General features: G+C 53.4%; 7 protein-coding genes across 7 annotated transcripts, besides 3 other annotated features; 1 reads left to right on the forward strand and 6 right to left on the reverse strand.

Moving 5' to 3' along the window:
• Positions 1–311, forward strand: Tco025E_03104 (uncharacterized protein; the record flags this gene model as incomplete). Its single annotated transcript, XM_029370026.1, has 1 exon — positions 1–311. A coding segment is annotated over one exon (311 nt), but the record flags the coding sequence as incomplete, so codon positions are not given.
• Positions 312–862: 551 nt separating this feature from the next.
• Positions 863–881: a microsatellite.
• Positions 882–2,023: 1,142 nt separating this feature from the next.
• Positions 2,024–2,048: a microsatellite.
• Positions 2,049–2,074: 26 nt separating this feature from the next.
• Positions 2,075–2,731, reverse strand: Tco025E_03105 (adenylate kinase; the record flags this gene model as incomplete). Its single annotated transcript, XM_029370027.1, has 1 exon — positions 2,075–2,731. The coding sequence occupies one exon, from the start codon at positions 2,729–2,731 to the stop codon at positions 2,075–2,077; it is 657 nt and encodes a 218-aa protein (XP_029229951.1).
• A 481-nt stretch (positions 2,732–3,212) lies between these two features.
• On the reverse strand, positions 3,213–5,423 carry Tco025E_03106 (uncharacterized protein; the record flags this gene model as incomplete). The annotated part of the gene is made up of 1 exon (XM_029370028.1): positions 3,213–5,423. The coding sequence occupies one exon, from the start codon at positions 5,421–5,423 to the stop codon at positions 3,213–3,215; it is 2,211 nt and encodes a 736-aa protein (XP_029229952.1).
• Positions 5,424–5,718: 295 nt separating this feature from the next.
• Positions 5,719–7,290, reverse strand: Tco025E_03107 (uncharacterized protein; the record flags this gene model as incomplete). Its single annotated transcript, XM_029370029.1, has 1 exon — positions 5,719–7,290. One exon carries the CDS (start codon positions 7,288–7,290, stop codon positions 5,719–5,721), a length of 1,572 nt encoding a protein of 523 aa, XP_029229953.1.
• A 71-nt stretch (positions 7,291–7,361) lies between these two features.
• Positions 7,362–7,383: a microsatellite.
• A 232-nt stretch (positions 7,384–7,615) lies between these two features.
• On the reverse strand, positions 7,616–8,497 carry Tco025E_03108 (HPP family protein; the record flags this gene model as incomplete). The annotated part of the gene is made up of 1 exon (XM_029370030.1): positions 7,616–8,497. One exon carries the CDS (start codon positions 8,495–8,497, stop codon positions 7,616–7,618), a length of 882 nt encoding a protein of 293 aa, XP_029229954.1.
• An 810-nt stretch (positions 8,498–9,307) lies between these two features.
• Tco025E_03109 (uncharacterized protein) lies at positions 9,308–10,087 on the reverse strand (the record flags this gene model as incomplete). The annotated part of the gene is made up of 1 exon (XM_029370031.1): positions 9,308–10,087. One exon carries the CDS (start codon positions 10,085–10,087, stop codon positions 9,308–9,310), a length of 780 nt encoding a protein of 259 aa, XP_029229955.1.
• A 1,124-nt stretch (positions 10,088–11,211) lies between these two features.
• On the reverse strand, positions 11,212–11,643 carry Tco025E_03110 (HPP family protein; the record flags this gene model as incomplete). The annotated part of the gene is made up of 1 exon (XM_029370032.1): positions 11,212–11,643. A coding segment is annotated over one exon (432 nt), but the record flags the coding sequence as incomplete, so codon positions are not given.
• Position 11,644: the final 1 nt, after the last annotated feature.

The raw sequence follows: 11,644 nt of genomic DNA on the forward strand, positions 1-11,644 counted from the left end.
CCATACCGCGGCAAACGCCATGCGACCGCGGCAGGCCCGTCCTTACGTACGCACGTCTGCATGTATGTAGGTGGGTGGGTGTACGGGGCACGTTAGTAAAACAAAAACGACAGAGCGTGGCGCACCGTGCGTGCGGTGTGCCACCGCGCCTACAGGGCCGGCTCAGGCTCTCCAGCTGCAAAGCGCAACCCCGCCTCAACATCCCCCGCTATAAGCGGCACGGCAGTCTCTACCAGCTCCGTCTCGTACGCCGTGAGTGCACCCATTGGCAGAAGTCGCGCCACGCCCTCCTCGCCAAGCTCCACACGTGAAGCAAAAAAAAAAGGGGGTATTCCTTCCCCAGGGAAAAAAGAACGCTGACGCATAAGAATGGACGGCAGGTGGAAAGCGGTTGGCACGCAAAGGCTCGTTGAAGCCCAACTGTCTCTGTTTTCAGGAAGGCAAAAAGGTTATAGCCGCTGTTAAGGAACATGCCTTCCCAGGAAAACACCCCACTGGTATGTTATAGTGTTGTTTTTCAATGTCATTGGCGCGGTGTTCAGTGCAGCAAACGTGAGAGCTCCCGCCCTCGCATGGTGCGGAAAGCGCTCTGGCAGGGCGTAGTTAAGAAAAAGCGGCGTGCACAGGGTGAGGTGAGCCATCCGTTTCAACCATGTTGGCGAGTTATGCATTTACTTTGAGGGATGCAGTAGGTTGCGTTACGTCATCTATGCTGTGTGGCGGCGCAGCGGAGGATGTACGTACTTCGCTGCCCTTCCCCACCCGTCGGGGGCCGGGGTTCTTTTCCCCGCCTCCACGTGTGGGGAAGGGGCGTGTTCGAAGTTGGTGGCGGTCGCCCACGCCGTCAAGTCAATTCCTAAGAATATATATATATATATATAAAAGGAGTTCAGTTGTTTTTTTTTAAACCGGCACTGCTGCTGCGGGTGCAGCGAACAAGAGAGTGAGGGCAGTGCACAAGTGAGAGAGGAGGAAGACGCAGACACACGCAAAAAAAAAGGAGTGTAATGAAGAAGGGGAGGAAGGGCGCAACGTTGTAAGGAGATAGAGAAGTTGCCGATAGCACCTACCAGCGAGGTGAAATTTCAGCGGTCCAGCAAGCCGGTAATATGCATTTGGAGCGAGTGCGAATGCCCATACAGACTTTCTAAAGAAAGAAAAAGAAAAAATGGAAATCGCGACGGAGACCGTAAGCCAAGCAAGGCCACACTTGTACTGTAATGGCAAAGTTTCGTCTCACCAATATCAGTCGTGGCGACCCAATTGAACGCACCCTTGTCAGCGTTACCGTCCCCGCCTCCAGGGGCGAAGTCCCACCGCCATTGCAGTCGCACCGCGCACCCGTAGGCAGCGGCACAGCGGAGGAAGATCGCCCGTGGCCAGTGGCGTGCTCATCATTAAATTAGCAGTGGCGCACATTTTGAACAGGAAGTACTGGTGTCAGCAACTCACCCATGCCTTTTTTTTTTGGAGCCGCACACACGGACACAATTTGACGGGAAGGATGAGAAGAAAAAAACAGACAAACAACAACACCAAGGATGAAAGTAAATGAAATGTACCGAAAAAGTAAGCTCCCAGCTTCGACGCGAGGCCCTTCAGACATCCATCTCTACACAGGTATTAATGCGTATGCACCACATCTTGCCTCCGCTGCCGCTACAGCAAGTAAAGTAAAGTGAAGTAATAAAAAAAACAATCACAACAATAGCGCCGGCACAAAGAAAAAAGAAAGACTTATACCCATAAAAAACTCTCCTATGGCCCTCAGAAAGAGGAATAAAATAAAAATGAGAAAGGAAAACAAGACGAACATCAGGCTTAAAAATTCCAAAAAGAAACAAAAAAATTAGATATTTTCTTTTTCGATGTTGATCTTTTTCTTCCTCCTTCTATTGAAAGTGGGCCAGGGCCCCTAGTCGCTAAGACATTTATCCTCTTCTTCTCTTTTGTTACTGGCTAGGCCTAGTTGTTATGGATAAACATACATCCATACATATGTGAATGGGGGATAATTTTTACTTATGTATATATATATATATATATATGAACACATATTTCTTCCTTTAGTGGATTATTTTAGCCCTAGGCGGATGGCAACAGGGTCAAGAATAGCCATGACGGATTTGCGCACAGCCTCGACAGGACGATTGGCATCGAGATGCTCAAAGACCCCTTGTTCCTTGTAGTGCGTGATCAGGGGCTCATTTTCCTTATGGTACGTCTCAAGGCGCTTCTTCACAACCTCCTTGGAATCGTCAGGGCGCTGTGTTAGCGGTTCACCCGTCACATCGTCCCTGCCCTGCACCTTGGGCGGGAGAAACAGTTCGTGGTAAGTGCGACCGCTCGGACGGTGCATCCAGCGACCGCTGGTCCGTGCAACTATGACATCGTCAGGGGCGTCAAATAGGATGACCTTGTCAACTTTCTCGCCTGCTTCCTCCATTAGCTCCGCCTGCCGTAACGTACGGGGATAACCGTCAACAACGTAGCCGTACTTACACTCGGGCTTCGCAATGCTCTCCTTCAGTATGCCGAAGACAATGTCGTCTGACACAAGCCCCCCAGCATCCATTGTGGCCTTCGCCTTCATTCCGTATGAGGTCTGCTTTGCAACGGCATCTCGAAGCATATCTCCCGTTGACAGGTGGCAGACGCCGTAGCGCTGAGTTATAAAAGGGCTCTGCGTCCCCTTCCCGCAGCCGGGAGCCCCCATCAAGACAAATTTCATGGTGAAAGTGTCGTCTGCGTGGCTTGCTTAACCTTCAGGAAAAGAGGGTGGGAAACCAAAGAGGGAAATCGAGCGGAAAGTCCAGATGAAAACATCCAAAGGGCCACGAACAGAAAAGGAAAAAAAAGCGTACAAAAAAACAAAACGCAATACGTGACTACTTTTCACACACATCACACGTTCAGAAAGAAGTCTGCCTGACATGAATGAGCAACTCCCACCAGCGAGCAACGATGGGCATCAGCAATACAACGGGATAGCCCTGGCACTTGTCCCAAAGAGAAATGATTCACACAGAGAGATGGAGAAGCAAAATAAAGCTTCCAACCTTCTTTTTGTCCTCAGAGTCTTTTTGTTGTTGTTTTTGCTTCGTCGTACTTGATTGCCTCCATGTAAGAAAGTGCAACTCTCCGTCCAAGCGAAAAAACGGAAAGCAATCAACAAAGAAGACCCTCTTCGGCCCATCGCGCTTTGCTGCCTCCTACACCGGCTGCTCCTCCTGCCGCGGCCCCCCAAGAACCACAGGGCCGTAGCGTCGCAACAGCTCCTCCAAGGGAAGTTGTGGAAAGAGCATCTGACGTATCTGAGCCAATCTCTCGTACTTTGGGTACCCGCACTCGTCGACGGGAAGGATTATTGCTTTTGGCCCCACCACCGCCTCCTCGGCCTCGGCCGACCACCGCACCGCAAGGCAACTATGATGGCAATCGTTGCTGTAGCAACGCAACTTGATTGACGCGTACGTCAAGTATAACTGTGGATACGTCCCACGATGCTCACGGCCTTGATTCAGGCAATACCTCGACAGTTTCTGTTGCGCATAGTAAGCTCGGATACCCTCCTGGTACTGCACACTCACCCGCTCCCCCACAACAGGGGGCGTCCCCCCACACCGTGTGCCGCCAGTCTCACCACCAGCTTTAACCATAACCCCACCTCCGCCACAACCATCGTATGCGGCGCACAGGCATCGAAAAACCTCGGCCACTAGGTCCTTCACACGCTTATCAAGGACAGGCACACGAACACCATCACGGCGCGGGGGCCGCGGCACCACAAACGGATCACAACATGTTTCTACGCTTCGTTGCTCACTCGACTTTTGTTCCAACGCAATGAGACGAAGCAAACCGGCATTGGACTCCTCGCTCACTCCCACGGGAGTGTTCTCTCGCTGAATCGCGGCAAAATTAAATACGGTGGATGCAACCTTTTGGCGATACCTCTCATCTATTTCGTCCTCACCTGGAAAAGATGGCGCATACTTCGACAAGAAATCAATAAGATCCTTGTCGTCCATCGCAGTTCTGCCCGGTATTACGGGCAGGAAAAACCGGAAAAGAAAGAAAAGCTTCGTCATCATGCGGAGTTGATGCTGTCGCTGCACTGGTGAAGCCACCTGCTGTAAGGAAGAAAGATCTACATGTTGCACCACCGACGGGGCCACCGCGCCGACGTCAACCTCTGGGATAGCAACCGACCGCAACGATGATTGCGAGAGAGCCAAGATCATTAGGTCAAGCGCCGCGGCGTCTGCGGGAGAAAACTCTGTGTAGAGTGGGGCCTTCACATTGTACGGCAACCGAAACGCCCGCCAACGCGTGTAGACGGCAAAGTCAATGCACCGCCGCAGCATACGGTAAAGGCAAACAGAGTCAGAATCTTCCGTCGATGAAAGAGCCACATCTAATTCCTCTCGAACTCGCGACATAAACTTATGCAGCTCCCGCACATTGGCAAAGACCGTATTGTTTTCCATACGAAAATGAACATGAAAACTTAGCTTGCTATCGCGGGGGTTAAGCAAGGGAACTGCCTCCCCTTCGTTTTGCACCTCCTGCGCCACCACGTCGTTCCCGGCACTCTCGCTTACGCTCACATCGTTGTGTACAATCACGGAGCTCGTCAAGACCGCACACTCCCGCAGTTTAGCCCCTGTTTCTGCCTCTACTTTATCCCGCAAGAAACGCAATATCTGACCCAGGCAGTATTCAACAGAAGCCATGTCCACCTGCAGAGATGGCGACGATAACGGCGCTGAGTGCAGTCTCTCCCCCGCAGCAAACTCTGCCTCGTCTCCTCTGTTCTTCCTCATCCATTTAAATGGCACAGGACAATCAATATCAAAGTAGGGGTCCACCGCGGCGTTTTCATCCACCAGCACGTAGAGATTGCGCTGGTGGCACATCGGGATTGCCCCAATAAAGGAAGACAACTCTTGCCGGGGCAGCGTGTTGTACATCTTTCCGCCAGATCCACTACCATTGTCTGCCGCAATGACAAGGGAGCCGTGATTCACCATGTAGCGGCGGCTCAAGATGGCGTCTAGTCTTGTGCCGTAAAATGAGCTCTGGATGGCGGCTGGGTCGGGACGCTTCACTGCTCGTGTGGCCAGCAACAACGAGGTGGAAGGCGCTGTCGGGTGAGCCGTCGCCTGCGCGCGAGAATCAGCGGGTTGAAACAACATGTGATGTTGCGACGCAGCGCGCCAATACTGATCGGCCGGCACCGCCACCGCCCCAAAACAGCCAGCTAGCACAGACATCGCGGCGTCATCAATAGTGCCCGGGTGTGGCAGGGGCGGGTCCGCGCGAATGCGCAACACTCCCGCCGTTGGGCCCGTCAGGGCAAAAATGGCGTTCACGGAGGTTCCCTTCGCCTCATGGCGTGGAGCCTTTGCGCGGGGCTCCATCACGCCTCAACGCCGCCTGCAGGAGGCAGCAGGCACGGGGGATACTCCGTGGCAGGCCCAGCAGTCGGAAGACAGCAAAGATAACAATAAAATAGGCGTGGGGGTGCCAAGGAAAAAAAAAAGGGTGGGGATGAAGAAGGAGCGAATTTCAAGAGCAAATAAATCGTTTTACACAAAGTCAAGAAAAAAAAAAGCATAATGACAAAAACGAGACCAACTACTTCTCGTGTCGCCAGAAGGAGAGAAAATGGCATGGGGTCGATGAATGGGGAAGAGGGTTTTTTCTCTTCTTGTTTTAGTCCCACGCACAATTTCGGTGCATTGACAAAATACGAAGTGACTGCTCAACCTCCGTCATAGCCGCGTCGCTACGACGAATGCAGTCCAATAGAGCCAAAGAGGGCGGGGAATGGCCTTCTAGGTCCCCCTTGAACCTGGCACTTGTTAGCACCCGAGTTACGAGATCCATTCGCGCCTGAAGACGTCCTTCTAGAATAAGCTCGCGCAAAACTTCTTGTAATTCTCCAAGTGGGATAGACAGCTGGTCCGCCGCCTTCCGCATGTCAAGGCGCAAAAACGCATTGGCGTATCCCAAGATAACAGACTGGACAACCAAACGGTGGAGAAAATCACTATGTTTACAAGCGAAAATATCCGTTTTTAAAAACGAGAAATTCAGTACGGAGGCTGCACGGAAAAATTCGTCCCATTTGGCTAGTTGTAGCGCCTGAACGAGCGCATTGGCCTCAGGCACATCCTCCCAGAGAGGCATGACATCCATCCGGGTAACCAACTCCAACGCCTCTGCGCGTGGCAACGCCGCAAAGGCACAAAACAACACCATCACCCCCAGCTGTGGCCCTGAAGTGATCGACTCCTCAACAAGTTGTCGCAAATGGTGAATTCCCGAGAATGGCCCAGAGGCGTTAACACCACCGCCGAGTGACGCAGCAACTTGCACAGAATTCCTTCTCTTGTTGAACTCCTCAACCGCAGGGGACCATCCCGCGACTCGTAAACCATTCCCTGTAAACACGCGAGCAAAACCGGAAAAATTTTGATCCGCAAACATGCACAAACTTCGCACAATTGATAAAATGAGCAAGTGGTCCTCCATTTCAGACATCATACTCTCCACGGTTCGCTGCTGCGGTGCCAAAGGCGATGGACCGCAACCTTGGGCCTGCAAAAGGCATTCCGCAGCTTGTGTCAGAAGGGTAGCCGTAGCGTTCCCAACAAGGCCCCGAACAGCCTCCAAGTTACCTGCGCACAGCCACAGCTCCACGCTGCGCCGGACAACGTCCAACTGGACAAGGATGGTTTCCACCCGATTCGAACTCACCGCTGATTGCTGCAGTGAAGATGACAATAATGAAAGACGACTCATGGCCTTACTCATTGCCCCGTAGTCATGCAAATCGGCGTAAGCCTCCGCCACCCGCAACTGACCACGTACTTCACGTACTTCACGTACTTCTTTCGATTCTAAACGACCCCGCTTCATGGTCACCAAAGGGGTCTGCTGCGACGCAACATCATCATCCTCGACAGATGAAAGTTCCAAACATGATAGGGCGGACTGCAAAGCGGCTGTTGCACGTGCACGTACCGCAGCTTCTTGCGCCGCAGAAATTATACACTCCCCCGCGGGCCAGTCAGGATGCTCTCCACAAGAACGACGAAACATTTCAATGTCGCATACACTAAAACCGCCCGTAAGGTACTCCACCGCGGCCGCCAACAACTGACGACGCGTGTCTGGGCAAAGTTCCAGTTTTCCACCGAGACCGAAGAGAATGTGCGCCACACGATTGTACCGCTGCCTTTTCGGTGCGCTTTCAACAAGAAGTCTGGCAGGAAGCTCCATGCGGAAGCTCCGTTTGCCTTCTTTCCCGCTTCCCCAATAAAAACAACGATAGAAACAAGAAAAACGTTTGAACACACACACACACACACACACCTCCTGCCAACTACAGTAAAAAGAATAAATACCACACTCCTCTCCAACGAAGAATTCTATATATTGCAGATGCTAGCTGGTCCGAGAATAAGACAAGGAAAACATCAAGAGCAAGTGCTGCATAACCACCAGGGCAAGCATGCAAAATATATAATAAAGCAAAAAGAAGCGTGCATGAAAAAAAAAAGAGCCTGGCATCTTAAGCACCGCTGACCGAGTTTTGTGATTGGAATTACCACCAATACTTGGGGTATGGAGAACGACTCTCTAGCATATTGTTCAATATCCACGCACACAAAAACAAGATAATGCAACCAAGGAGAACGGGGAACACAACAAACAAAAAACCCTGGTCGTGATAATATGCGTTGAGTGGTGCAAGAGCCGCCGACACACACGTTGCACTCGCAGGGGGGTGAAACGTATTTGTTAAACACACGAGCACGAGATGTAGCCCAACCACCAAGGCCGCTACACACTTAAACCCAAATGTTTCGTCATTCAAAAACTGAAAAATATTCGCAAAGCAAACTCCAATAATTGCTGCCGAGACGTGGGAAAAGAATAAGGCACGGGGCTGTGCCACGGGCGCCCCAGGAACACTAAAAAGAATGGTTGCACTAGCGCCAAAGGAGGGGAGAAAAATGCTCAGGTGACTTTCATGTGCATGGAACACGTAAAACTCAATGAGCGCCAACACAACCATCGAAACACAGGCAAAAACAAAAGCCACCAACAAGTCCCACGAAGGAAAGAAGCCAAACATGTACTTAGATCGGTCGTAGCCCGTTAGTCGAGACCAATACCACCGCGGGAACTCATGCAGCGGGGGCCACAGTCCCAAGATTGCCTTCACTGAAAAAAAAGCGTCCGTCGTCTCGATCGTAGTGTCTCCGTAAGGTGCATGTTCCTCAACATGTGTAGCGTGCCCCTGCACGTCAGAATCATGGGTCCGTGAGCCAATGAAGGAAGAATTCTCGCGAGGGAGATATGCGGCCTCGGCTCGCAGTACGGTTAGCGATGAGTGATGCGCTTGTCCGTCATCAGGATTAGGGCGACATCCCAAACCTTCGTCTCCCACCCTGGCGGTCCCAGCGGAACCTGGGCTCCGCATCTCTTAATTACCCACAGTAGAGCAGTGAATAAGCCACCTACAAGCTTTGTGCCGGCGAAACGTCAGTTCCTCTTGACAAAAAAAAAAAAAGCCCAAGAAACAACCGCATGGGAAGTACAATTTGTAAAATGGCGGGACGAAAGTCAGATATTGCTAGTACAGCTCTTCTTTTCTCATGGCCCCGCCGCAATTCGCCCATCCACAAAAGCAGAGACGCAGCAGGTACCAAAACAGAGTACATATGTACATAATGTGCGCATAATACTGTGAGGAATTCTTCTGCGCGGCCCTCCTCGTTAACTCGCCCTCCCTCCGCTTAAACAAAGGGGAGCAGAAGGACCTGCGGCGGAGAATATTCAAACTGTTACAAAACGACAGATACGCATTCCCCCTTATTGTCACTACCGCTACCAGCAGGAAGTTACACTGACCGCAAGCGAAAAAAAAAACACTTACTGTTATTATTTCCTCTTTAGTTTTAGTTGTTTAACAGAAAGGCAATAACGAGAAACCCCAACGAGAAACCGAATCAATAAAAAAAAGAGCAAAGACGTATCCCCAGACTTGCAGGCTTGCCTCCATCGTTCCGGTCAGCAGAAGAGGGAGTGCATCCAGGCGTGCTAGTGACTTCGCCCCACTCGCCGAGGCGAAGGGGACGGCCGGGCGTCGGCGCACGGAGACGGCGCTGCCCCGAGGCCCCTCAATGGAGCCGTTGGCCCCACCGAGGCGTCCGAGCGACGCTGCGGCCGCCGCCAGCCCTCACGGCCCGACGAGGGCGAAAGCGGCCGTGGCAACGCGCCGGGTGACGTGTCAGGCGTTTGCGGTCGCACAGACGACGCGTTGGAGGTCCCCCGCAGAGGAATGGGCCCGTTGCTCGCGGGCCGCCGTTGGGACTTGGGAGGCGGCCCTCCGTGAGAGGCGTGGTGCACGCTGAAGGCGAAGCCCACGTGCGAGGACGGCAATTCCGGCCACACAGGCGGCGCCCAGGGTGCCGAGCAAAACTAATAAGAGAACGGCCCACACAGGAGTTGGCTGGCCTCTGCTTTGGCCGCGCGTTGCCTCGTGAGAGGGGGGCATCGCACTCGCGGCCGCGGCCGCAAAGGAAGAAGTTGGGCCACCCGCATGGCCCACAGCCCACGCACGTAAATCAACGCCACCGCAAAGAACTGGCGTCCCGCGCACGCCAGCGGAGGCCACGGGCATGACCGGCGCCCCTTCTGGTCGCAACGTGGACAGCATCACGTGAAGCGACCGCAGGAGCGCGCACCGATCTGCGTCAACGGCACTATTCGGAGTTGCTCGCAGCGCCGGAAGCGCCACACCAGACGGCAGCCGCCAGGCGCAGCGCTGGCGCTCGCTGGCAAAGACTGCTCCTGCGCCATACCTCCGTGCGCACGCCGCGTCCGTGCGGGGGCGAGAGGGCAGTTCCTCCAGCCGCCCTGGCCCCGTTGGGTCCTCCGCACCGGCGCCGGGAACGTGATCCGGCGGGTGCCCATCGGCAACAAACCCCGCAGTGCCGCCTGCGCCGGCCCCCGAAGCAGAGGGCACCGCAAGTAGAAGAAGGAGCGCGGTGAAAAGGATGCCAGGCATTCTTGTGTGTGTGTGTTTGTTTTTTCCTACTCCGCTTACTTCGGTGTCAGAAACGCAACACGCTACGCTCCGGCGCCGGCGACAGCAGTTCGGCAAACAAAAAAAAGAAGGGAAGAAAACAATGACCAACACAAATGCTGCAGGTCACCAAAGAACTGGCGGCTGCCACGGCGAGAGCGGCCGCACGGGAGCAAAGTCACCCACGCACACGAGAGTTAAAATCACAACTTAGCACACCACAAACGCCGGTGGTCGCAGCTACCGCAAAAGTTTTGCCGGGAGAATAGAAAAAAAAAAACGGGAGTTTTTGCGCCGTCAGTGACCAGCCACTTTTCACTATTGTAACGGAGCTTCTAAAGCAGACGCACGCCCAGCATGCATCAGAAATAAAATGAAAAAGCAAAGAGAACAAACACTGAGGAGCAGAGTGGGAACATAGTGAATTCTGCCAATAGCCTCCAAACACAACACGGCACGTGAAAGACAAAAAAAGAAAAAAGGTTGTTGCCTTTTTTTTTTCTATTCGTTTCCTTCTGCGCGCCTGTGCAGCAAACGCCGGAAGAGAACAAACGCGCGTCGCCAAGAGCACCTGCTTGGGTTGGAAGCAGCGAGAAGCTGCACCCCGCGCCCCCACTGGGCCCCGTCCAGCCAAAAGATGCTTCCGCGCGCCACACGGCACAGTCACCGCGCCAGGAAGAAAATATCTTCGTTTTTTTTTTACAACTTTTTAGAAAAAATCAAATGGCCAGCGAAACGAACAAAAGAAAAAAAAAAGACTCCCTGTTCCGGCGGTTGAGCGGAGCCGCAGCGATGAGGCTGCGGGCGGTATTACGGGAAGATGCCCTCCGGTTTATTCAAAGTTTCGGGCCTCCGGCGCATGCACGCACACACGCCCCCCAGCGCCGCCGCACGAATATCCCACCGCCTCCCCCAGGCGCACCCACGCGGTTCTGATATTTTGATCGGCCGCCGCGGCGACGCGTTTCCCAGCAGAGCGGCGAACACGCCCAACCCCCACACACGGGAAAGGGAAAAACGTGTGAAATAATTCGCCAAAGATGAGCCGTGGCATCGGAAGTAAGTACCAAAAAAGAAAAGGAACGGAACACAGTCCGTCAACGGATTCACCAACAAAGGGGATAGGATGGTCGCCATGGTATAAGATTGTTCATCAGCCACGAGCAAGCAAACACAATAAGCCCGCCAAGCAGCACAGGCGTCACAAGGAAGATGTAACCCGCATCGTGCCTTCGCCCCTGTTTGTGAAAGACGGCAAGCACAGCTGTGGCCGAACTCGAGGGTTGAAACCAACCAAACAAGAGGCAAGCAGGGGTAAGGAGAGCTACAGCGAAGACGCTGGCCAGCAACTGCCCAATGGGCTGCGCAAGAGACCCCGTTGCGTGGGCAAAGAAACAACAAACAGAGCAGCAAGCAGGTGCGAGCCCAACAGTGACTGCGGCTGCGCCCCGGGTGCAGTTATGAGACAAACCATCAGCGCGCACGACGCCCAGAACGACGGCCAGTAAAGCTGCAGGCCGTACTGCCCCAGCCGTACTC

The sequence above is a fragment of the Trypanosoma conorhini genome, assembly GCF_003719485.1.
Source record: "Trypanosoma conorhini strain 025E chromosome Unknown Tco_14.4_contig_00135, whole genome shotgun sequence".
NCBI classification, from domain to species: domain Eukaryota; phylum Euglenozoa; class Kinetoplastea; order Trypanosomatida; family Trypanosomatidae; genus Trypanosoma; species Trypanosoma conorhini.